The following is a 27,851-nucleotide window of genomic DNA, read 5'->3' on the forward strand; positions in this document are numbered from 1 at the left end:
AGAAACATTCAAATTTTTCTCTTCTAGCTATTTTTAAATGTACAATAGATTATCATAAGCTATAGTCACTTCACTGATCTATAGAACATTAGATGTTATTTCTCCTATCAAACCAAACATTTGTACCCATTAATCAACTTCTCTTTATCCCACTTCTTTCCTCAGCCACCCTTCCCAGCCTCTGGTAACCATGAATCTACTCTCTATCTTTATGAGATCCACTGTTTTAGCTTCCGCATACGAGTACAAATGCAAAATGCTCTTTTAATATACTTATGCATAGTGAAACAGTGACTACAGTCAAGCAAATTCACATATCTATCATCTCACAGAGTTAATCTTTTTTTGTGTGCCTGTAACAAGAGCCCTTAAAATCTACTCTTTTAGCAAAAATCCTGAATACAAAATAATTTTATTAATTATGTTCTTTGTTCTGCACACTAGATCTTCTAGACTTATTCATTCTGCATATGTGCTCATTTGTATAAAGGATAAACAAAAACTTTAAAGTACTTCTCTCTTCTGTCCTTCAAAGCCTACTAAGCACGTGGCATCCTCCCAGACAGAGAACCAACTCATTCACACACATAGTTGGCTGTTGTTTCACTCCAAAGGAGTTGATTTGAAATTATTTGACTGCATTAACTGAACTGATAATCAGCTGATCATTGCAACAGATAATGGGATTTCTTCAAGGCATAGAGAAAGTAACAATCCGACCTAGGATTATGATTTTTTGACTATTCATATTGTAGGCCCCAGCCATCTCCAGTTGTGTATTCATTCACAACCCATGAGCTGGCACCGGGGGATTGGCAGACCCTTGTTCCTGGAACCTCTCACTGGTTATCACACCTAATGTTGGAACACTGTGGTACAGTGAACTCTGATTCCTGGAATTGTTACCAGGTGACCACGACATCATCAAATGGCCTGGCAATTCCGTCTTACTGATGTCTCGAACATGTTTCAGACTAAGCTATGAAATGAAACTTGGGAAGACTTGCCAAAAATGTCCTGCACAACTGAGATCCAAGCAGCATTCATTCTCTCCTCCTTTGTGACCTTCTTCAGTGGACTCATCATCCTGTTGATCTTCAGGCTGATCTGGAGATCTGTTGAAAAATGGCAAACCATCAGGGGAACAGGAATTTTCTTGGTCAGTTTCCTTACTAGGGATCCCTCTGTGTGAAGTCAGAGATGAGTTTGGGGTAGTTTTGTGTTTAGTAAAAGATCTAAGCTTCATTCAGTTTTTCAAGCTAACAGGGTCAGCTTCTATGGCCTGGTGCCTCAGAAAGGTTGGTAAGCCAGACCTCAGGCCACATTCTGAAGCCTGAAGAGACAGGACTAGGCATCTTCTCTCTCCCATCACTGGAAAAAGCAATGTCTTGTATGGATAATGATTAATGTTAGCTCTGGAAACAGAGGTCACTGTTCTGAAAAAAAGGTTCATAAACATTATGTCCATGCCTCTATCTTGAATTTTAACAAGACAATTGTGCTAGGTCGTAGAAAGGAGGTGAAAGGGAACAAGACATCAAGGTCAACCTTGCTTTCATAAATTGTTCATGCATAATGCATATGTACTGACGTGTACATTGCCTTTTGTATACCATACGAAGACAACACATTGAGTTACACATATGCAGAGAAGCCCATGCATACATGCCCGTGCCATCCAGGCATAGATGCAAGGACATTTCTTATACCCAAACAAGCTTAGCAGGAGTTGATGTTGTTGAATAACAGCTGGCAAAGGATGATGATGAGAATAAATGATGTATTATACAGATAAGGCATTGCTTAAGAACTCGAAATAAAGCTCTCAAATGCTGTGTAATGGATGTTCTATTACCAGAGGTCAAAGGCGAAGAGTTTTACTATACCCTGTATAGTTTGTTTCCAATTTTGCTTCCCAAACTTTCTTTCCCTAATAGATTATAGCAATTTCCATAACACAATACATTTCACCTGTGCATCATAATATTGAAAATTTGCTTAAAACATTTCTTTTAGTGCTAAAACCTACATAAAATATAATTTATAAATTGATAAGTTTTTAAGGTTATTGGTAATATGCAATTTTGTTTTCCATATTTGAAAATTATCCAATATTGAAGCTTATAGATTTTGTTCCTAAATAAGTTTATTCTATTGATTATTTCTACATTATGGATTTTAAGCAGTGGCACAATAATTGGAGAAAGAATTCTGGGATACTGACTTATGGGTAAATAGCTATGAAAAATCTGCCTCCTGGTTTCTGCCTTGTCTTGTTGTTGTTAATGCGCAACTGAATTTGTAGGATTTTTAAATCTTCTTAGTCTTCTGCTCCAGGCAATGTTCTTCTTCTCCATTATGTTCATTTTGTGTGATTACAAAAATGTGAGAGTACATTTGTCAATTTCCTATATTTTTCATTTCTTACTTTGGGTGTAATTTATATCTACACTTCGATCCAGCTGTACCCTTTAATTACAAATATTTAGCAAATGTTACAAAATGTTAAGAAGTGAACCTGAGCAACCAGAATGCTGTACCATTCTGCTTTTGAATCTTGAGGAAAGAGTTTGATCAAGTTGAGTTACTTTTCAATGATTTGTTTTGTTACATCAAATTAAGAGTGACCTGTTTTTCTCTAAGCCTTTGGAGAAGTTGGACAAATGCAAAAAAAAAAAAAATCAGAAATCTAGGTGTACTGTGAAGAGTTATCTTAAAAATTATTTGGAGAGTTAAAATTTCTCTCCTTAAATGTGCATTTAAAACATTTATTACATCTATAAATATGATTTTATTATATCTTAGGACCAATTTGTTTTTCCACAGAAGGTAGCTCCAATTTTATGATGGAATTCAAATGAGTATTCTATATTAATGTCATACCTAGTATTTTTTTAAATTAATTCTCAGATAGCATTTAGAAACAGACATGAGTCACGTGTATTAGAGGGCAAATCATTGATCAGGATGTGAACTTTTATCAAAGAGTTTTTTAATGAGACTTCCCTTCTTATCATTCAGAAAATATGAGTAGAAAATTAAGTGATTTTTAAATCCTGGCTTCATATAAAATGAGCTTTTTTGAAAGTCAGAGGGACTCATCTAGCTTGGTGTGGGTAGTCCTAGTTGGTTCGTGTATTTCTGTGTGATGGTTCTAGACTATTATCAACAAACAATGAATGCCAGCTCAGGCCCCAGCCTTTCCTCATTGCCTAATATTAGGAAAGTCATTTAATTTCTCTATACCTTGGTTTCCACATCAATATAAAATTTATTTAGTCATGCCTAACTTTATCATATGAGATTACTGTAACATTTAAATATAATAAGTAAAGACATTCTATAAATGTGAGGAAGGATTATAATTTCAGAATATAACACCAGGCAAAAAACTAAAAGCAACACAAAATTGCTGAAAACCTCCCCCTTCTCTCACAAAATGCGGACACTTAAGTAATCACCTAAAAAATCAATTTGTAATCTTTTTTTCTTTGTCCACATATCTTGATGAAAACTGTTACACTTATACCCAGAGCAGAAGGAAGCATGATGCTCCCAATTCTGATCATTGCAACGATGTTACTTTGAAGGGTCTGGGACTGAGTATACATGAGAAAGACATGGAGGAAGACTGCAGAATTCAGTATAAAAAAAGCTGTGCAGAAAACCAGGAAAATGCAAATCCAGTAAAATCCCTTTTATGAAATATTGAATAAGCAACTTCAGGGTTCCCTGGTTTGGACAAGATAGAGTGATTTTCGACTGATACCATCACAAGAGGCTCTATCAACATAAGTAAAACAGATTTCTTTCTCTCAGATCCAGCTCACATCATCAATTTCTTTCTCTTGATTGTAGGAACTGTTCACATCAGGTACCATCGCTAGGAACCATGTAAGAAGCCTCCACTTCCAGGGACAATTTCGTGATCATATAGAAATGTTGCTTTCGGCCCAGACCTTTGTGGGACAAGTGTTGGTAAGTACATTTTCAGTGTTAGCTTGCTAACAAACTTTAGCCATAGGTGTGATTATAGTCAGTATAAATCAATTGATTCCCTAGGTAAACAACTGATGTTCCTTTGGTCGTCTTATCTATAATATCACCACCTCCTTGTCCCCACCTCCTTGTGTCTACTGCTCTTTACCCATTATCTTGCTTTGTTTATCTCTGGAGTGAATATAATTACTAATAATTGTACTGTAATAATTTTATAATATTAATATAAATCATATGATATATTATTAATAATGTTATATTATTATTATCCATAATATGTATTATATAATTACGAATTTCATCTTTTCATATTTTAGATCAAACTACACTACTGAAATATTATATATTTATATATTATTATATATTATGACATTATTTTTCATAATAATGTTATGTTATTAATAATATATAATACATTATCTGTAATAATATGTAATTATATTATATGGGGTAATTATATAATTGTTAGTAATTATATTCTTACTAATTATAGTTAATTACTAATTATATAATTGTATATTTATAGTCATATATATTTACTAATTAATTATATATTTATAATTATATAATTACTAATTATGTATTATAATTATATTTTATATTCATTTTCAGTCTTTCCATTAGGAAGAAAGCTTTGTTAGGGCAATAGTTGTGAGCGTTTGGTTCTCCTTATATATGCAGATAGATGTGCACATAGATATTTTCAAAAAATGTTTAGTAAACTAATCAGACCTGAAATGTATAGCTACTTTCCTCTCCTTTGATTTCAATAGACCTCTTTATTTCATTATGCAAACTAGCCTTTAGTGTCCTTCTATGATATTTATCACTCTACTTCCTATTTTAATCTCAGTAATTTGAACGTATTAAATCTCACTTTGGGCATCATCTCCTCGGGGCATCCTAACCTTACCTCCTTATTAGGCTAAGAGTTCCTCCTCTAGCTTCCTTAATATTCGTTGAGCATTGCTATTAAAGTTATCTGTGCACATGCCTGTCTCTCCCAGAGTACAGTGAGCTCCTGTCCATACTATGTCATGGAAATGTTTATTTCCCATTGTCTGGAAATAGCAGATGCCCTATAAATGAAGATTGCCCTGATCATCCTTTCAGTAGTGTAGTTTGATCTAAAATATGAAAAGATGAAATTCGTAATTAGGGGTATGCTGCCATCAGATGGTCTTATGGTGGAAGTAGGTTCATGTGAGCTAAAGATTATCCTGTTTTTCATAACTAGCAAAAACATGGCTCTTTTCCAGTTACTATTTAATTCCAATATAATAAATTGCTAAAGCTTGGTTGGAAGTATTAAGTAAAACTGCTTTCATAGAAGCTGCAGGGAATGTTGAATCATCTGGAAATGTGCCTCTCCTTTTTCTGTCTTCTAAAGTTTTTTATCTCTTTTCCTGAAATCTCTGTGGGTATGACCCATTGAAGAATGATTTTGTAATTCTCTCTGATGATATCAGGGATTTCTTGGTTAGGATGTCTTCAAATGTTCAAGTCATGTTTGTGTGAGAAACTTTGGGAATAATATATTCAAGGTCACTGGGTGAGGGAGAAGGGAACTTACAACATCCATCATATGAGCATTACATGTGGGAAGTGGGTGGGAAAGGAATGACGAAAAATTACATACCAATAAAACTTACTATTTAATGAAGGGAAACTATTATTTTAACTTATAACAGCTGGTGATTATCTAGTTGGAACAGCAGGAGGCAAGGAGTAAAGCTTAGATTAGAATAAATACTCTAGGCCGGGTGCGGTGGCTCATGCCTGTAATCTAGCACTTTGAGAGGCAGAGGCAGGAGGATCACTTGAGCCCAGGAGATCAAGACCAGCTTGAGCAGCATAGCAAGACCTCACCTCTACAAATAATTTAAAAGTTAACTCAGGGTGCTGGCCTGCACCTGTGGTCCCAGCTGCTCAGGAGGCTGAGATAGGAGGATTGATTGAGCCCGGGTGGTCAAGGCTGCAGTGCTGCAGTGAACTGTGATCATGCCACTGCACTCCAGCCTAGGCGACAGAGAGACCCCATCTAAAAAAAAAAATACTGTAGCATTGAAAGGCATAACTGAGCCTCTTAGAGATCCCAAGTACAGTTTTAAGTTCTCTTAAAATGGCTTATAGTTCCTTCCTTCTATCCTTCTTTCCTTCCTTTGTTATTCTTTTACTTCTTTCAACAAATATTTATTGTTTGCCAAGTACATGCTAGGCAGACACTCTAGGTATAGTGGAAAGTTCAGGCAAGAGACTTGCATTTAAGAAACTTAAATTCTAGTGGGGGTAGATATGAAAATTACATACATACATAAATAAGATAAATTCAGATGAGGAATGCCATGAGGGAAATATGAGTGAAGTGTTTGTGAGGTATGGTTGTTATGGAGTAAGATCACAGTGATGAGAGAAAAAAATCTCTACAAAGGTAAGATTTGAGCTAAAGCATCATGACAAAGAATAAAGCAATTGAAGAATTAAGGGAATAGAGTTCCAGATTGAGAGAATAGAATTGTGGAGGCAAAGAGCTCCACAAGAGTTTACTGCAAGTACCAGAAGGAGGCTCCTATGCTAGGGACATGGAGGGCAGGGGACAGCGAGGTCTGAGAAGAGACTGGAAAATGGCACAATGTCTTAAGATTCATAGGGAGGAGCTAAAAGACTCAAAGGGAATCACTCTATTCTAAGGTAAAGGGATGTCTGAGATCTTAAAGCATGAGTTGACATGGTCCGATTATATTTTAAGGTTCAAGAGGCACTAAAGGCTGAAAATAAAGGAATTGTCAAAAGTAAGCCAGGAAAATGATGGTAGAAATTAGGAATACAATTTTAATATCACATAAGTTTAAATTCAACAAAATTCAACCATAACCTTTGAAATGATAAATGTAACAAACCACAAAGAAGATATAACATCATTAGCATCACTGCACCAAAAATATAACCCCAAGATATGTAAAACATTAAAGTTATTTTGATAAATGAAAAATAATTAAAATAAGTGAACTAAGTATCAAATGCAAAAAGTTAGAGAATAAAAGCATTAAATCTAAGCAGAATAAATTTAAAAGATAGAAATTAATGAGTTATAAAACAGCTGATTACTTCAAACAATGAAACAGAGAAATCAATAGCTAGTCTATAAACAAGGAAAAAGCACAACTATATGAAATAAGACGTTTAAATGAGAAAATAAGTATAGATAAAAAGGAAATTGAAAATATATATATGCAATTAATTTTGAAAACTAGATGATTTCTTACGATAGTATGAATTACCAAAACTGTCCATAAAAGGAGAAATTTAAACAGACCAAATATCTGGAAAAAACAAAGTTGTCAAAGACCCATAATCATCATCACCACCCTTCCTTTTTGCGCCTTTGATGAGAGACTTGGATGATTTCAAGGACCAGTCTATAAAACTCTCAAGGAATAGGTATCTCTAATGCTAATTAAACAGCTCCAGGTCATGGAAAAGAAAGCATTACATTTTATTTTCCAATGAAGACACAGCACTTATATGAAAATCCCCCCAAATAGCAAATTTTTTATATACCCTACAAACTAACGCCGTTAATACTTTGAGGGAGAATACATGGGCAACCACTCAGTAGAAGACAAAGAAAAGGAATAAGGAGGAACAGGAAAATAGGAAGATGGAAAAAAAAAAAGGAAAAGGAGAAAGAGGAAAAGAGAAAGAAGGAACGTGAGAAGGGAACTCCAACAGTCAAATGAAAAGATTCCCTTCAAAAAAGCAAGCCTTCTAGAGGTCTTCCTATATTATTAATATTAATAGAATATGACAAGGTATTGATCAACTCTGTGGCATCTATGGGTTTGATGTTTAGTGCATCTATGGGTTAGGTGTGTTGTATCAACTACCTGTGGAAAGAAATTTTCTTCTAAATTCAGTTCCAAATATGATCCTATTCTCAAGCAATTATCTTATTCCTTTTTGAGATTTTGTGGTGTTGTTAATTATGTAACTGACTGTGTTTCTCTACTGCTTTGTGGCTAGAAAATGTAAAACCAAAATTATGGCTTATTTTTAGCAAGTGTATCTAATTTAGCATCATCCTAAGCACTACTGTATGTTCACATTCTGTTTTTCTGGCTTCTCTGGCTTCTTTTTTTTTTTTTTTTTTTTTCAGGTAATCTGGCATTTTGTGTTTTTGTATTCTGCCTTAAATCCTTTCTGTAAATGCATAACCTTTTCTGTGAATGTGTAATCCTCTCTAGATAAATTAAGCCCCTAGCAACAACAACAGTTGTCAACCTTAGTATACAGAAGAACTAAATGCACAAATAAAGCATCATAATTCATTTGGAAATGGGAAATAATATTTCAAAAATGGTGTCTGGAATGACTAAATTACTTATTTTGCTGTTTTTTGCTCATTTTCCTAATGTAATGCAACCTCAGAAAAAAATAAGAAAGACATAAAACATATTGGAAAAGATCAGTCTCTTCATATTTTATATGCATTGTTTATGTGAAAATAAAATAAACCTTTTCCACCACCTTGAGATGAGCTGTATCTTTATCTTTGTTTTTTTCCACTTCCTTTCCTTATTCCATATTTTATATTGAATATACCATCAAGCATCAAGAATTTATTTTGGTATGTAGCATGAGACAGTTTAGAGATCATTATCATATGAATAAAGAAAACACTGGCAGGAAACACTACACTATCTTCCTAGAAAATTTTTTGCAGATGATTACCTTGTTTATGTTTTTTTCTGCACCGATCATTTATGGGTATTATTGTTTATCTTTTCATGCACATGATACAATATTTTAAAAGTACAAAGTAAAAACTAAATTCCTTCCTTACCCCTATCCCCAGAAGCAAGTACCTAATGCCATGAGTTTCTTCCTTCAAAGCTCTGCAAATTCTCAGCAACATTGTCAGATTTATTTTATTTAGGTGTTCAGGCCACTTAGGATACTCTTCTCCTCCCATAATTGTATCTATAAATATAAATTTTGAAATAATGTGTTACTTCTTGTGGCACTTTGTGGAGAATAGTAAAGTGTATGGCTCGTGAAGCCAGTGGAGGTAAAATTAGATCTGAATTCAGGTTAGTCCATAGATCCTGTCTTCAAATAGGGATACACCCTGTGAGAAAGGGAGGGATGTCAACAGGTTTCTGAAGGGTCAGCAGGTGGAACGGTTCTCCAACTTTCCTAGGTTCTACTTCCTAATATTGATGAAGCTGCGAACTCCACATGCTCGTTTTCCTTTCCCCCACTACCATTTCACAATCTGTTTTTCAAGAGAGGCACTATCATTACCTGCTTTTTACATGAGGAAACTGACACAATCTCATAGAAATATAATGTAAAATTTATAAAGTGGGGATGAAAAATACTATCTATAGATTTTAATAAATGAGCTAAAATATAAGAATGAGTTAACATTGTAATCATTATTATAGTGTTGTCATTATTACATTAGTTAATAAGTGTAAAATATACATAGGTTCTGCATATAATAAGCATATATAGGTATTGTTATTAATATTTGTATAAACAAAATATCTCAGGACTTATATCTATAAACATAAACCATGGCTAATATTGATGTTGAACCCTGTCTCATTCTAACAATAAGTGATATCTATAAATACCTACATTAATTTGAAAAATCCAAATGTGGCACATCTACACCATGGAATACTATGCAGCCATAAAAAATGATGAGTTCATGTCCTTTGTAGGGACATGGATGAAGCTGGAAACCATCATTCTCAGCAAACTATCTCAAGGACAAAAAACCAAACATCGCATGTTCTCACTCATAGGTGGGAACTGAACAATGAGAACACCTGGACACCGGAAGGGGGACATCACACACTGGGGCCTATTGTGGGGTCGGGGGAGGGGGGAGGGATAGCATTAGGAGATATACCTAATGTAAATGACGAGTTAATGGGTGCAGCACACCAACAAGGCACATGTATATATATGTAACAAACCTGCACGTTGTGCACATGTACCCTAGAACTTAAAGTATAATAATATTAAATAAATAAATAAATAAATAAATAAAAAGAAAAATCCATCTCATGGATGAATTTTTTATAAAATTTTACTTTTTATGTTTTGTAATGATCAGCTTATAATATGTTGTTTAATAAAAATTATGACAATTCAATCCAGAAAAAAATATATAAAATAATATTTTGAGGCAGATGTCAGGAAATTTAGATTCCTTTTTGGTTTCTTGCACCTATCTTGAGATTTCAAATGTGCTCTCCCATTTTTCCATTTGTTTATTATTGGAAACAATATTTGTTAGAGGCATTAAGCAGTAATTACTAATCAACATGACATTTTATGTTGTAACTAGGATGATCGTAAACACAGATTTCTGCTAGTTGTCCTAGTGTAATTGTTAATAGAGCCTCTTTTATTCTTAAAAGTCTATATATGGCCAGGCATGGTGGCTCACACCTGTAATCCCAGCACTTTGGGAGGCTGAGGCAGGCGGATCATGAGGTCAGGGGTTCGAGACCAGCTTGACCAACATGGTGAAACCCCGTCTCTACTAAATATGCAAAAATTAACCAGGCATGGTGGTGCTCACCTGTAATTCCAGCTACTCAGGAAGCTGAGGCAGCACTTGAACCTGGGAGGCAGAGGTTGCAATGAGCTGAGATTATGCCGCTTCACTCCAGCCTGGGTGACAGAGCGAGACTCTGTCTCTCAAAAAAAAAAAAAAAAAGTCTATATGTTTGGACAATAAAAAATTATAGTCACCTTTGTTTTAAATGAAAGCAAGTCACAGGTCATTTTCCAAAGAAGAGGAGCCAACAGGGAGAAGACAACTTTGTCTCCTTGATGGCCCCACAGATTGAATTCCAGCTTTGATTAGAAAGAACGTATTTTTTTGGTATGCCTCTTTTTCTCTAATTTGCACCCTTCTTCCCCTGTCCTCATGGATCATGTTCCTTCCTTTTGGTCTCATTTAGCCTTTTTGGAGATGTATATGTTTCATTAGTCTCATGAAAAAGTAGCTTTATTCATTAATTCTACATACGTAAATATATATATACCTCAGTGTGTGAGTACAATTTATACACATACACGTTATGTGTAATTAATATCTTCCTTAGCCTTCTTAATTTTAGTACTGTTTTTTCCAATTTATCTTAATTTTCCTTTTCTCCCCCTTCAGTCAGTTATATGAACTTACCACATGCTACACCACCAGTTCAGGATGAGCATTTTCTCATAAACTTTTTCTGGTACCCAAACTGCTTCCTCTTACCATCCAAAAGTCCATCCTGGCCAGACATGGCTGTTCATTCCTATAATCCCATGACTTTGGGAGCCTGAGGCAGTAGAATCACTTGAGCCCAGGAGTTTGAGACCAGCCTGGCAACATAGTGAGACCTCATTTGTACAAAAAATAAAAATATAATTACCCAGGCATGGTGACACACACTTGTGGTCCCAGCTATTTAACTGAGAGGCAGAAGTGGGAGGATTGCCTGAGGCCAGGAGGCTGAGGCTGCAGTGAGCTGAGATTGCACCACCCACTCCAGCCTGGTCAACAGAGCAAAACTCTATCTCAACAAAAACAAACAAACAAACAAAAAAAACATAAGAAATGAAAGTCCATCCCAAGCTGAGGAAAGAGAAGTCTAGTTGGGCCCTAAGTTTCTTGGGAGGAATCCCTAAATCCACATTTCCTCTTTGCAAGGAGATGGGGCAGGGAGAGCTAATTCTAGCCCACAGGGCAAAAAGGATTAATGGGTAATAAACACATTGCTCAATGGTTCTTGTGAAGCTTGCCCTTTAAAAAGAACATCCTCAGGACAGGTGTTTTCAGTGGCAGTGGCTCACACTGTTAGCTTTGGCAGAGGGGCCTGGGCTCCTTCCCCCTGGAGCCTCTACCTGCCTCTGTCACCAGCAGTGACTAGTCTTGGATGTCTCATGCACTTGGCACTTTATCTTAATCACTGACCCTGATTGCAGATACCCAGCACCTCTAGCAGTAACGCCCCTCACATCTGGCATCCACATCCATGCCTTGTCCAGGCTGTCAGTAATCATCCCCTTCAAGGCCAGGAAGTGGCTGGTCAATGAGGGGCACAGGGACTTGGTAGAAATGGCCCCCTGGAGGGTGTGTACCTGATCCATCCCAGGCTGGCACCCCAGGAAAGTTCCTCGGTGGTTGGTGGAAGGTGGTGTGGGGGTTGGGCTGGACACTTGCCCCTTCCTTTGCAGAAGCAATGTTGTACTTTCCAAACTTCTCCTGTCCATAGTTCCCTGAGTCTGTGTCCTGAAGGATCTGGCTGTACTTGACTTCCTCCTTCCAACATCGTGTTGATGAATTCACTGGACCACTGGATCTTCCAACACAGAACTTGTGTTCTTGGCTGGGGCAGCTTTGATGAGTGTCTTTCTGAGATCCAGCTCATCCGTTGCCCTTTGGATCAGCTTGGCCATGGGCTTGGGGTAATATTTGTTGTCAGTCTGGGTATCCCTGTATTCAGGACCAGAGTTTCATCATCTCCCTCGACTTAGCCCAGAGGCACAGGACGGCACCACAAGCCCAGGCTAGGTCCCACCATCTTGCACAGCCTTCACCATGGAAACAGCCATCTGGGCTGGCCGAATTTTCCAGCTTCTTGAGTTGAAATTAATTGTATCCGAATTTTTCCTCGGAGTACTTCTTTGGCTATATCTCAGAGACTCTGGCAAGTAATGCTCTTATTTTTCTTGATGCATAATTCATCTTTTAAGTTGTTTAAATTTTAATTTTAGTTTCTTGTTTGATACATTATCTATTTAGAGAAATGTTGTATGCTTTCACTTTCCTCGGATGGAGGGGTTTTCGATTGGGGATAGAGTGGCTATCTTTTCTACTTTGGTAGAAATTTATGGTCCAAGAATGTCAAAGCTTTTATGATTTCTACTTCACGGAATTTATGGAGAAATTCTTTGTTGCCTAGTACATGATCAATTTTTACTACCATGTAATGGAATTTTGAAAGAATACTTGATGTATAAGCAATACTAATTATGTTATATGTGTTTTCCATATCCTTAATTATTTGCTGAATGATTGAAAGGGACATGTCAGACAGCTTCATTTACAATTTTTTAGTTTTATTGACTGTCATGTATTTCCAGCAGACTTTGAGTGATATATTCTTACACGATATCCACTGATATACAAAGTCACCTATTGTATCTTCTTGGTTGATAGTGCCTTTCATCAATATGAAATATCCATTTTTGCCAAATTTTGTATTGTTTTTGGCTTTGTTTTGCATTTGCTGGAATATTTTAGGATGCAATATTAGCATGTAACACTGATCCTCCTGTTTTCATTGTATTCCTACTGGACTAGGATATCTTTGCCCAGCTCTCTTTCAATCTTTCTTTCTTATTTCCTCTTAAGTATGTCTCTTGGAAGTGTCATATAGCTGGATTTTTGTTCTTGTGTTGATTTAAAAATACATTTATTTTTTAATTTGCCAGGACAATGTAATCATTTTCCTTTATGGTGATCTATTTTATTGGTATTTATATTATAATATTTGGAGATTAAATGTACTGCATAATAGAATATCTAAATACTAGTGGCTTAAACAAACAAATGGGAGATCTGTTAGCAAGAAAGAGAGAACAGGTATTGGACACACACTAGGAGCTCTGTTAGGGTCTGAATTTCCTATCTCACCAGAGAGGCAGAACTACATGGTGATTGTGAATTTCAGGAGATTTCGGTTCAAACACTCGCGACTCCACTTCCTAGTATGTAATCTTGAGTGAGTTAATTTTTCTAAATTGGAATTCATTCACATAATATGAATATAAAGGAGGTTATAATAACACACCCATTAGAGTGTTGCAAGGAGAATTCTATCATAATATATGCAAACCACTCAAGGCAGAGTAAGCACTGACCATTGGCTGATATTTACATTTCTACTTTATTTTTTTATTACTTTAATTTATTTTTTGGCATCCTCTAATGTGGATAATTTAATTTTAATAGACTATTATAGGCATTATATAAATCAAATGCAGAACAAACTGTCTGCCCTATATTTCTCTGTGTATCTTTGTGTATTTGTTATATCTATATGCTCCTTTTGTATGAGAATAATTGCAGGAGAGTTCTGGTAGCATTATACATCTAGCCTGATTTCTTCTTAATATTCGCTTTAAAGTTTAAAATTACATTAAAACCTAATTTTATCAGTTTTATTATGTACCAGTTTTTCTTACATAACATACTATTTCTTTCTGAATGTTTCTTCTTTTTTTTTTTTAAAGAAGTGCCCATATTCATTTGCCATGGAGAAGTGTGGGTAGTATACTTTCTGAATTTTGAGTGTCCAAAAAAGTTTTTTTCTTGCTCTTACAAGTAAACAACAATGTGGTTGAGTTTAGAATTCTTGGCTTGCAATCTGTTTTTCCTAAAACTCTGTAAAAGCTGCTCCAGTGTTTTCTAGCACTTAGGGCCACATGCCAGGTACTAAGCTATTGTCTAGCAGCTCCCAATGTAGTCTCTTCTCCTCTGTTTTGTGAGGCGGGGCCAGAACTCAGCAAGTGTGTCTCTTCTGTAAGCCTGCTCCTAGACTCTGCCAATAGGGAGTACAAGACAAGGCAGGAAACCTAGAGGTCAGAAAAGGGAACTGTTTGTTGCTTCTGTGTTTCGTGTCTGTTCTTTTCAGTCCCACCTACTCAACAGATTTTTAGTCCAGTTGTTGTACTTGGTTCTTGTTTCCATTTTTTTTTTCTTCCAACACTGCCACAAGCAGCTCACAGGGTCTCTGCAGAGGCACAATTACCATCTGTGCTGGGATCCTTTCTCTTAGATCTTGAGGATTAAGCTCTGATTATTTTTTCTTGCCCAAATTCCTATCTAAGGGAGGTGGGGAGTCATGCCCTACAAACCATAAATTCTCATCAGATGGGTTTTATTTAACCCTATATATTGTGAGTTACTTTCCAATCCAAATGGCATAACATTATGCCAGAAGAAGAAAGTGAAAATATTTTACCCTAAAACATGTTTCTTTGCCATATTTTGAAATGGCCCTGCAAAGCTGTCCTTTGTGGGGGAATATTTGCATCTGTAAAGAATCTCTATTAACATAGCTAGATCTTTTTCTTCCAGGCCCTCCCAATCCTACCCAACTTAACTAAGAGTCCAGCACATTTTAAAGATCTGGATAGGAAATGCTTGTCATCTATTGTCTCTAAGGGCAGCCATCATAAGACTTCAGAAGAACCTTGGTCTCCACAGTCTAACCTTAACCTGAACATTTCCTTTCTGTCAACCCCAGGTCTCCAGACAAACTCAACCAATTGTCAACCAGAAAATGCTTAAATTTACCTATATCCTGGAAGCTCACCACAACTGCTTTGAGTCCTGCCTTTCTGGACTAAACCAATGTATTTCTTAAATGTATTTGATTGCCATCTCATGCTTCCTAGAATGTGTAAAACCAAGCTGCACCCTGACCACCTTGGGCACATGTTCTCAGGATCCCCTGAGGGCTGTGTCATGGGCCATGGTCACTCATATTTGGCTCAGAATAAATCTCTTCAAATATTGTACAGAGTTTTCCTCTTATCGTCCACAGTCTGAATCCCAACTCCAAAAAGCACCTCTTTTAAACTACTAAATTTTGGGAATTCCAACCTCTTTTTTATTGAACCCCCAGACACTGGGGTGCAGAAGTTCACAGTTAGTTATGCCTGTGTTCCTCTTTTTGCCTTTCTGATCCTCCAATCCTACTTAATAAATTTTTAAAATTCAATTCTCTTAAAATGACTGGTGTGACTTCTGCTTTCCCTTCCTGATCCTGACTGATACAGATTAGAAAGGAGAATTACAAAGGCAGTCTTACTCTCTTTAGTTTGCAGATAACCCATGTTTTTATATTTTCCAATATAGAAAGGTATGGAGTATCTTCAAAATCTGAAATTTCGCCATGATATGGCTGTGTGTGTGTCTTCTTTCAATGTTTCCTCCCTGACAAGCTTTGGTGGGCCTTTTCGATCTAGACTCAGGTTAGTTTTCAGTTCAGGGAATCATCTTTTGCCTTTTTCTTTAGCTATTCTTTTTTCTGGGGTGTTGCGGGGTAGAAGTGTTTGTCTTATCCTTCTAGAATGCCCATTATAGCTGTTTCTCTTGCATTTCACCTCCCTGCCATTTTTTTTTTTTTTTTTTTTTTTTTTGATGGAGTATCACTCTGTCACCCAGGCCAGAGTGCAGTGGTGCAATCTCGGCTCACTGCAACCTCCGCCTCCCAGGTTCAGGCAATTCTCCTGTCTTAGCCTTCTGAGTAGCTGGGACTACAGGCACACGCCACCACACTTGGCTATTTTTTTTTTTTTTTTTTGTATTTTTAGTAGAGACAGGTTTTCACCATATTGGTCAGGCTTGTCTTGAACCCCTGACCTCAGGGGATCCTCCTGCCTCGGCCTCCCAAAGTGCTGGGATTACAGGCATAAGCCACCGCACCCAGCCCCTGCCCTTTTAATTATAATTTTTGTCTTGGTTTTTTTGCTTGGTGGTTTTGGAGAATTCCTTTATTCTAGTTCACTTTCATCAGTATCCATTCTGCTATTCAATACCTCCATTGAGATATTAATTTTGTCAATCACATTCCCTCCTGCCCTAAGACTTCTCTCACTCTCTTATCGTTCCTTCTGATTGTAGGTTGCATTTATTTTATCAGTATAATATCCTCTCAAATCTCACTAGAAACTCTAATTGTAACTTTAAAATGTTGAATCGTAACAGATTCTGTGTTAACTCTTTCATGAAAGTCATTCCATGTACTTTCTTTGCCTGATTCTCCCGTTTTCCTATACTTCTCATAAAACAGGCACTTTTCCATGGTATGTTAATATTCCCAAGGTTTAGAGTATTTCTGGTGCCCTTTTTAAACTGCATTGGATTTTGTTTCTCTATCTGAAGACCCCCACAACTATCTGCTAACTAAACAGGGTCTTTTAGATCCCGTTGTGAAAATCAAAGTCCTACGTTTCTATGTGTTTCCTCATAAAGATAAGTGTGGGGAATAAGGCTGGGACTGGAGCCAGCAACTCTACAAACAAGGCTCTGTCTGGATAAGGTCTCCACTCTTTCAGTTAATTTTTCTTTGACTTCTTTCTGATGTGCTTCCTAGAAAAAGAACTGTTGCCACTAGCCCAGAGGTTCCTCCTCTGGGACTGCTCAGCCTCAGGGTGTCTCCTCTCATCCACTTTCAGCTGGGTGGCCCCATCTCCAATCCATGGCCTCCATGGCTCAGGTGGAAGCCTTTCTACCCGTCTCTGAACAGCCAGCTCTTCCAGATTTTGCTCCTCCAATCCAAAGAAAAATTTACAGCTCTTCTCAGAATTATCTTTCATTTCTACCCAACTCACTGAACAGTGTCAGTCAGATCCCTGGCATCAGAAAGTAGTCATCTTGCGAGTAGGTAAGAATGACTGACAACAGTATAGGTTTGAAAAAGGAAAGTGTTACCGGAAGGAAAGAAAACTGCAGCAGAGTTCAGCAATGTGCTTCAGCAAAACAGGACTGAGTGTGTCGAGATGGATTTTTCCTTAGGGGTGTTTCTGGACCTTAAAGCAGGAGCTTAAGGGAAATTTGAACCATATCAGCCACATGGGTCACAAAAATGATTACATTTGTGGACATTGTGGTGCCTTGATGTCAACAAGGGTTGTGCAAAGAATTTCGACATGCATGCAATCCAGAGATGTATAGAAATTCTAGTTACTTATAAATTTGGGGGAAAGAAACATGGAATCAGATGCCTGCTTTAGATAATAGGAAAGCCCAATTACTTGTAAATTCCTCAGGTAAGGAGTTTTGTCTCTGGATGGTCTGCTTGATGGGCACCAGGTGATCTCCCCTCTCCTTAGTGTCCACAAAGCTGTCAGCTCCCAGTGCCTTCTTTTGGTTTTAATATACATTTTGCTGTCAGTTTCCTATGATTTCTAGGTAATATTCTTTGAATTTGTGGTATTCAGTTCTTAGTTTTGATAATTTTTTTTCTTTTTTAATTTACTCAAGTGTTTTTGTTCATTTCCATGGTTTTGTGGGGGGGTTGTAAACATAAGGCATGTATGCCATCATCTTTCCAGAAATCTGTGAATATATGATTTTTACTTGAACCTTTTATGGGATTTCATAAGAGAAAAAAATGTACAGAATCATATGTAAAGAAAAGCAAAAGGATTTCATTAAAATTATTAATAATTATCAACATGCTGCTATTAAATGTATAGATATGTGTATATACACACACACACATATATGCACATATATATCTCTACTCCCAACATCTTTTCTGAGTTGCAGACTGAATATCTGCATGAGACCCTCAAACTTAGTACTATCTTCATCAACACTTAACCTAGATTTTTTAAATGGAAGTTACAGGGCCAAGCGCGGTGGCTCACACTTGTAATCCCAACACTTGGGAGGCCAAGGCGGGTGGATCACTTGAGGTCAGGAGTTTAAGACCAGCCTGGCCAACATGGTGAAACCCCGTCTCTACTGAAAATACAAAAATTAGCCAGATATGGTGGCTGGTGCCTGTAATCCCAGCTACTTGGGAGATTGAAGCAGGAGAATTGCTTGAAACTGGAAGGCAGAGGTTGCAGTGAGCCAAGATTGTGCCACTGCACTCCAGCCTGGGCAAAAGGGCGAAACTCTGTCTCAAAACAAAACAAAACAAAAACAAAAACAAACAAACAAAAAATGGAACTTACTATAAGAGCTGAGACCCCAACACTACCACTTACAAAGCTCTTGAAAGAAAACCAGTTGAAGCTCCTAGCCTCTTACCCAATCACTTGTAAACTAGGGTAAATTTGAAATAGAAGAGCATTTTTGGAAGGAGCTCTGCTGTTGGAGAAATGTGAGGGTACTTTCCTCTCATCTCAAACTTAGGACAGGAAGCTGAAGAGGGACCACTCAGAAATCTCAATTTGCCTTCCTTGGAATTTTGGGAGCACAGAGGACAGGTCTGTGCTCCTTTGTGGCTCATTGTTGGCTAGCTGCTTTGTGTCAGACGAGTTGCCACCCAGGACATAATCTGTCCCTTCCAGTGTTTGTTGGAGCAAAGAAACCTTAAGAGTTTCCATGGGCCAGACGTGAATCACAAGGGAGAGACTTCTATAACCAGCTGAATGGGGAATCTGGGAGGATAAGGGTTCCAGCAGAAAATAGGAGGGTGAGAAGTAGTGAGAGAAGAGTGGCGGTGAGAGAACAGGCTTCACCGAAATCAAGGGAACCACAGATGGGATGCTTAGCCATTAAATATCAAAAAGATTGTCTTTCTTCTTCCCCTTCCCCTCGCATTTTCCCCCTTTATTTTACTTTGTTTTATTTTCAAAGAATTTCACTTCTAACATATCAGATGATTTGCATATGAATTATCTTCATTTGTCATCCAGGCTGTGATGTCCATGAGGGAGCAGGGATCTTTGTGTATATTGCTCACTGATGAACAGAAGAGTACTTGGGTCACAAGAGGAGCTAGAGAAATATTTGTGGAATTTGAACATGAATTCAGTTGGAATCTCCAAAGAACAATGGGACCACCCGTGGAAGTAAACGTTAAAGACCTTTCATGCCCAGAGAGCCCCAGGGTGTGAGCATCATGATCTAACACCAGTCAGAGAAGCAAGTTCCTTCTCTGATCTCCCCTTTCTGATCCCTCCCCACATGGAGCTACAATTCTAGAGAGGTCAGAGGTAGCCTAGTCAGCAGAATCTAGGAATAAAAACCTAGAAATGGTTCATAGAGATGAAACTGAGTCCTTTCACAATATACGTAGCCCACCCAAGGAATATCTGAGCTAAGATAAAAAGAAGATTTAATCCTAAATAAAATCCAGAGTTTCATTATTAGAATTACACTGGACTGAACATGTTCAAAAGCTGAATCGTTTGGAAACTAGAAATAACTGGGGGAATGTTAAATTACCTAAAATTAACCTGAAATGTCATGAAGGCTGCCAAAGATTTTATCCAAACACCCCCAGGCCTTTGAATGGACAGTTTCTAATTGCATTCCCCCGGTTATCCCTGTTTTACAGAGGCACTGGCATGATAAAAAATCACCTTCTTCTCACTTGTAGCATTTTTCCTACTGTGAGAATTCTGGCTATCCTTTAGGGAACACATATCTGGAATTTTTTCTATAATATAACGAACAATTCAAATCCAGGGTCTATTTCCAATAACCCCTTCTTTTCTAGCATGTGATAAATTGCATAATGCCTATTAAGCACTTAATAGATGTTTGATGAGTGAATAAGTGATCACAGGATAGGATCTCTTGAGATCAAAGATTAAAAGGCTCTAGAAGTGGCAGGAAGGATGAACTGTGTATTCTGAAGTGTGTGCAAGTTAAAATTAGATAAGTAAAATGGGTACATATTCATTTTTTTAATACTCACAAAAGGTCCAATCAGGTTTTCTTGAATTGATAAATGGATGAATGAATGAATGAATGCTAACATAAGTGAATATGTGAATAAATGGCTACACATACACGGGCACGGTAAAAAGAGAAAACATACTTTTGTCGATTTATTTAATGCAAATGAAGTGGATTTAGACATTTGTCCCTGTTTTTCATTTTCAGGTGATCCTTGTCTTTGTACTAAGCATTGGGTCTCTTATAATCTATTTCATCAATTCTGCTGAGTGAGTACAATGTCCAGTCATGCTTTTCTGCTATATCATTGCTCGGCTAATTTGGAATTTTCTCCTCAGGAATAATGCTTAACATACTTTCACACACACATGCACGCACACACACAAGCTCATAAAAAATGATGTGTTTGGCTTCTCCCAGTAAGCACTAAGCCCAGCTCTGCAAAATATACAAGAATTTCCTTGTATCCAGCCGCCTTCCACTGCTAGGGGTCAGGGTAGTCTTCAACCCCCACCCCAGATGTACTCTGGAGTCTCTGGGACATCAGCCTTCAGCTGTCTTTCCCTCACTTAGGCCACTCATGAAGGTTTTATATGTTTTTGGTTTCCTTAGGTGTTGGAGCAGAAACTCTGTCATAGTTCTAGGGTTTCTCATAGATTTCAAGCAACTTCAGATGGTATTGAGAAAGGAAAATGCCAGCCCTCACCTGTGACAAAGAAGCAAATTGTTGCCTGTTCTCCTCTGAAAGCATCCCCTTCTTATTTCTTGGGGTTAGGGCAGCTATTTTGGACAAAGCCCAATCTAATCTAAATTCCATGTCAATCATCTGGGAATTATATTGGATTTCTAGCTAAAATGGAATTGGGATTTCAGGGCCACAGAAAGCCAGGCAACTTTAGAGAACCTAGGGAAATTGGGTGTCTTTGCATTGCAAATTCCTAAGAGATCTTTTAGGAGATTTTCTTTGAAATTGATTCAAATCAATCCATTTGACATAGAGTATCTCTTATCAGAAGAGAATAAAATCAAAATATACTGACTAGATAGATGATCTTGCAAACCAAAAAGAGCCCCATCATCTCTCTGGCTCTGAATCCCCATTGTTAAAATGGAAATAGAACCAATACATCCTACGAAAGAAATTGTGGGTAATTTTCCTGTTATTTCCAGTGCCATGGGCAGTCCACTGGTTTTGTTCATGCATTCCTCTACTCCCAAGAGAAAAGTTAATTTCCTTGAGATCTCAAGTGTCTAGATTCATGGTGAATAAAGAAAAATTTTCCTATTCTTTCCCTTTAGTCGGTCTTATATAGACACCACTGTTAAAATGTTAATCTTCACAAACTGTCCTTCTTTCTTTTCCAGCCCTGTTGGAAGCTGTTCATCATACGAAGACAAAACCATTCCTATTGATCTGGTTTTCAATGCTTTCTTTAGTTTCTATTTTGGATTGAGAGTAAGTACCTATTGAAAGTGGGAGTGAATATCCAAACACCACAGGCACAACATACAGAGAACTAACCATGTCTCAGTTAGTCCTACAATCTGCCTGAGTTTTCAGACTCTAAGGATACCTCATCTGTGCCCTAACTTGTTAAATATATACTGATCCCTAAAAACTCTCTCTCCTGCATGTGAAACCCTAAACCAGGTTAAAAGTTCCAACGCAACATGAAAGTGATTCTTTTGTTAAATGCCATCATTGTGTTCCCATGGCCTCCTTACTAGCTTTCCATCTTTACTAATAATGACAAGTGAGCAGAACTTGGGTAGCAAGTCTCTGGAGATGTCCTTGGCTCCACTGGTGGCATGCCTGCAATACAACTGTGGAAAATAACTTTGTATCTTTGTTTCATTTTGTTACACTCATTTGTTAAATATTTCTCTCACTCTAGAGGTATTTATTAAGACCTGTTCTAGATCTAGATTTCAATCTCTTCATTTCTTGTTTGTGGGAGACTAATGTGTGTATGTGAAATATACACATATATGTATGTATATATAGGTATGCTATATATAAAAACATATCTTTTTTTTTGTTGTTGTTGTTGGACAGGGTCTTGCTTTGTCACCTAGGCTGGAGTACAGTGAAGCGTTCTCAGCTCACTGCAACCTCTACCTCCCAGGTTCCAGTGGTTCTCCTGCTTCGGCCTCCTGGGTAGCTGGGATTACAGGCAGCTGCAACCACGTCCAGCTAACTTTGTATTTTTGGTAGAGATGGGGTTTCGCCATGTTGGTCAGGCTGGTCTCAAACTCTTGACCTCAAGCTCTCTGCCCGCCTTGGCCTCCCAAAGCATCCACATAGCATATAAATATATGTGTCTGTGTATATGTAAAATAGAAGGAGATCAAGGCTTCAGCTGATAAGTAAAATGTAGCTGAATAATGCTATCTCTTGTGTTCACTTTAAAATTCTTGAGGGTAACAGAATTTGTGTTATTCTGTTTCCATTTCATAGTTTATGGCAGCTGATGACAAGATCAAGTTCTGGCTGGAGATGAATTCAATCGTAGACATCTTTACCATCCCACCAACCTTTATTTCTTATTATTTGAAGAGCAATTGGCTAGGTAAGTGTGCTGTGGGAATGGGTAGCAATATCTATGAATAAAATAAAAACTCAACATTCATTTTATAAGTATCTATTTTTCATTTGCCCTGAATGCCTGACTGTCATTTTAAAAACCTCTCACCTTAATAGTATGGTTTTCTAATACACTTGCAGAAACCTTTTGACTTTAACACTTAGCAATGCAGCAGGCACACCGTAGGTGTTCAATAGTTGTTGATGGAATTGACTGCATTTGTAATGTGAGAGGCAAGGCTCCAACATCTCATTCCCTTGGTAGCACCCTTATGCTGGGAACCCACAGGAGCTGGGGGAGATGAAAAATCTCCCTTTGTCTTTAAAAGCTAATCATCATCTCCATATGTGCTATGGCATTTTAGAGAATTATTTAATTAGTTATGTTGTCTTTAAGGTGAATGTGTTGACCGTGCATGGACATTATGTAGCTTTTATCAGTTTCATGTAATTTTATATTATGATTTATTATCTATAAAATAAATATGAATTCCATTCCTTGCTAATGTTATTATCATACCACCTAAAGTAAAACATCATACAAGCATTGTGAAGCATATCATAGAGATTGTATAGTCAGGAGTTTAAGTGGTTAAGGGAAATTTTGCTCTCCGTTCTAAAGAAGAGTTAAATAGAGTAAAACGAATAGTCCCCATAATATGTGACGCATGCTTCTACATGCTTGATCTGGATGCTACAACTCTGTGAGGTTGGTACTATTATAACAGTAACAATTTAACATTTTACATTCCTTATCTTACAGATAAGGAACTAGAGAAGGCGAGGGGATTGCCTTAGGTTACAACAGCGTCAGGGCTAGTTTGAACTACAGCTTATGCTGTTAAACCTATAACATGAGAATAGATTTGGAACATGTCTAGAAGAAAAAGAATGTAAGCGATTTCAATGGTGTCATGACGTAGGCTCCCTCTGGAGTGACCCTCTGATTTTGGCAGCTTTCTCCTTTCCATTGGTTTGTAGGATTAAGGTTCCTAAGAGCATTGCGGCTGCTAGAACTCCCTCAAATCTTGCAAATTCTACGAGCCATCAAGACCAGGTAAATAGCACTGACCGAAGTACTGCTTACTTACTAGTTTGGATTAGAAAATGAATGTATTAACTGGACCTTAAACTCAATGCATTTCTTACAGAATTTCAGTGCAAAGATCATGAAATCTCTCAGCTGCCAAAATATTATTTGTTCACATTCTCCCATTATATTACATCTTACACTAGCTGAAAACCTTGCAATCATTTTAAAGAGCTGTTTTAGTCTTTGTTTTGTAAAGCTATGGTGTATAAGTTTATTTAGGTTTTAATTCTAGGTCCCTCCACCAAAAAAAAAAAAAGTCAAAGCAATTCAGAGGCATTAGTTCTATATATTTGCTTTAGTAACTCATGTCTCTCCTGGCTAGGTAAAAAAAAAAGAAACACTTCTTCAGGCATTGGAATGTAAGACAATTCCTCGAAGCATACATTACCCAGTAGCAGCAAGCAGTGAACTATTGCTTGCAGAAATATAGCCACCTAAGTATTTCCAGACAATAAGAACACAATCCAAACTACCTTTGAACAGCAATACTTGTAAAATTTTGAGTAGTTTTGTCTGTTACCCACTCAAAATCTGCATGCCTTGACAGTCAAACTAGAAGCATCAAATATTAGAGGCCAGGTGGATTTCACTGCTATGTGTTTATGAATTTATGGAGAAGCTGGAGGAGGAAAGCCTGGTCCTGTGTGACGGGTGGTCCTGCCTGAAAACCAAAGAGATCTCAGCTAAGCTCTAGGGCTCTCCTTCAGTGACAAGGGCCCCTCTGATCTTTCTTCACTTAAAGGCCTTGTTATCAGTTCAGCAGTCTGAGTGACTTTATATTTTTGTATTCTGTTCAGAATTTTATTTTGCAGATCTGCTCCCTGTATTTCTACCCCTTGGATTCCTAGCATAATACATTGCATATTGTTATGTTGGACAATATAACAATCTCTATGTTCCACATGTAGATATTTTAAAAAGTGATATGAGGCTAGTGCATATCGCAGCAAAATTCAAACTTTCCAAACAAGTATATGCGACTGGGCGAGTTTCAGAGCTGTGTTTCTCAACCTCTAATGTGTCTATGAATCAAGCAGAGAATCTTGTACCAATGCAGATTGGGAGATCGGGGCAGGGACTAGGATGCTGCATTTCGAATATGTTCTCGGGTAACGCCGTTCCTTCTGGTCCATGAGCCACACTTTGTGTAGCAACATCTTAGAGGATGAGGTGTTTATGTTGTTCTGGAATCTGTTAGACCCAACAGCTCTTTGTCTCTCTTCCTCTAGTAACTCAGTGAAGTTTTCCAAACTGTTGTCAATCGTTCTCAGTACCTGGTTCACAGCTGCAGGATTCATTCACCTGGTAAGCATCTCATCACAGCCCCTAGTGGTGTCTGTTGTTACCGGCATCCATTTTTTGAAAAATGGAAGGGAACCTGCTGAGCCCGTCTCCATCACTGTAAGCCAGTTGGAGGTGTGTCTTTCTACTTCCCATTTTCAGGTTTTCTTTACCCTCATATTCTCACAAATATGCGTCTCCTACAATCAAGGTGTCTCTGTTCCCTCTTCCAACTTTCAAAACCTACTCTTAGGGAAAGACCTAGTAAGCTCCAAAGGTGTCAGCAATAGGTAAAATGTATCACTATATCTTATAAGGGTTCTAGCATTAAAAAAAATTAAAAAGTGAAGGAAATGAAGCCAGTTACAGGATTTCAGACTTATAAATGCTGGAGACTTATGAGGGAGGATTTACTGTTGCAAAGGGGAGTTTGGGGGCTTTCTTGATCCTCCCGAAATCAATCTGTATACCTAGCTGCCTCCTTTGCCTGTAGGAAAGTCTGGTTCTTATCCCACATAATGAGAAATCTGGGAAATGGATCTCAGCTATAGGAAAGGTACTCCTGGACTTTACTTCTTGAGGACAGTTGAAGAGCAGTCATTAGCAAATACAGAAATTGATGGGAGATCTTAAAAGCCCGCCAGAGCCTTTGAGATAAACAAAACAGAATGCATAACAGGCCTTTTTTATCTGAGCCCTTCTCTCAAAATTAATATAAAACAATAACAATTTAAAAATACATAAAAAAGTTACCGTTGTTCAATTCAACAAGAAAAATGTCAAATGCAAACAAGGATATGAACCTTCAAGAAATCTGAAGCTCTCTACATCCTCCTCAGCACTCAGGAAGGAGAGAGATTTTCCTGAAATGTCACAGCAGTAAAGGCTGATTCCTAGATTTAGAGAATTGAACCTTAGAGTCCTGGGCCCACCAGGGGATAAGCAGACATTAGTGTCCCTGTAGAAACCTCGTGGCCTCCACAGGATGCTAAAGGAAGAGTCATTAGGACTTTTTTTTCTTTTTCCTTTAATAGCTGTTTCAATGAGAGGCTCGAAGGCTTAATGTGGCCTACAAGCATATTGTTATATTTGACCTAATATTGTTTTTATTTTTTGTTTGCTATTTTTTGTCACTCGCTGACTTTTATGAAGAGCTCACATAAAAATCAGAATTTCTGAATTCTTTGGGAAAATATAAGGTTCTAATAATCCCACTTTCCCAAGGCCACCAACAGCCATAGCTGAAGAATAGCTTCGGATCACGAGGTTGAGAGATCAAGACCATCCTGGCCAACATGGTAAAACCCTGTCTCTACTGAAAATACAAAAATTAGCCAGACGTGGTGGCATGCATCTGTAGTTCCAGCTACTTGGGAGGCTGAGGCAGGAGAATAGCTTGAACCCGGGAGGCACAGGTTGCAGTGAGCTGAGATTGCACCACTGCACTACAGCCTGGCGACAGAGCGAGACTCCATCTCAAAAAAAAATAAAAAAAATAGCTTCTCCCTATAGCTTCTCCCTATGTACAGCAGGTGCTCTTGGGTTTAACACAGTCTCTGCCAGGCCTACTTGAAGTCATTATAGTCTTGCTCCATCCCTCTATGGATGTGAGCGTGTTTCCCTGCTGGACATCTGGTCTCCTGGGAAAGGAGACCTCCAGCAAGGATGTAAGCACAGAAAAAAGGAGAAGCAATCAGATGGCGTGTGAATTAGACAGTGCCACTTTGAGCCATACCAGTTTCCAGAACATTAAAAACCTAGAAAAGCTATATCCCAGAACAAAGAAAATAGCAGATTTTATTGAGGGGATATTTGAAATGACAAGCCAAAATAAAAGCTATGGTTGTCCTAACTCACCATCTTCCCATTCTCACACTATCCTTCAGCTAAATGATGGTATCATTCAAAGATGAGTATTAACTAGAAAGGAATCAATATGGCACCTGTGCCTAAATTCTGCTAAAAATAACAAGAAGGTGCGTTGGAAAGCAGAGAAACATTAGCATAATAGAAGTTACAAAATAAAACAGTTATCAGAGCAACAATTAAGATAATTTGCCCAAGGGAACAAAGGAAAAATTAAGAAAAAAAGTCCTTTATATTTAAAAAATAAAAATAAGTTTTTTAGAAAAACTGGAAATGATCCTTCATAGAATATTTATATGGCTTTAACCAAGGGATTATTAAACAATAGAACTAATTGGAAGTGGGCCAAAAGATATCAGAGAAAAATAAGAAGAAGAGTATTACAGAGCTAAAAACCACATTAGAGGGAACCAAAATGTAATAAATTTGACAAAATCACATTCAGAAACATGATGGACAGGACTGGAGCAAAAATCTTGACATGGAAAATAACAAAAATACTCAAACATTTGTAAAGAAGAAACATGAAAGGATAATATTGATTCAACCTACTTTAAATATCATTAGGGTATTACAGAAAATAACAC

General features: G+C 37.5%; 1 protein-coding gene across 1 annotated transcript in view; it reads left to right on the forward strand.

The window, feature by feature from the left end:
• The first annotated feature begins 964 nt into the window (after window positions 1-964).
• The window catches only part of KCNU1 (potassium calcium-activated channel subfamily U member 1), a 151,878-nt gene continuing 124,991 nt past the window's right edge, over window positions 965-27,851 (forward strand). The window contains 7 exon segments of the mRNA XM_003269570.3: window positions 965-1,159; window positions 3,859-3,978; window positions 20,648-20,709; window positions 21,806-21,896; window positions 22,899-23,010; window positions 24,006-24,081; window positions 25,347-25,422. Of these exon segments, the coding sequence (XP_003269618.3) occupies window positions 965-1,159; window positions 3,859-3,978; window positions 20,648-20,709; window positions 21,806-21,896; window positions 22,899-23,010; window positions 24,006-24,081; window positions 25,347-25,422 (732 nt within the window).

This window comes from Nomascus leucogenys, chromosome 8 (genome assembly GCF_006542625.1).
Source record: "Nomascus leucogenys isolate Asia chromosome 8, Asia_NLE_v1, whole genome shotgun sequence".
Classification (NCBI taxonomy): Eukaryota; Metazoa; Chordata; class Mammalia; order Primates; family Hylobatidae; genus Nomascus; species Nomascus leucogenys.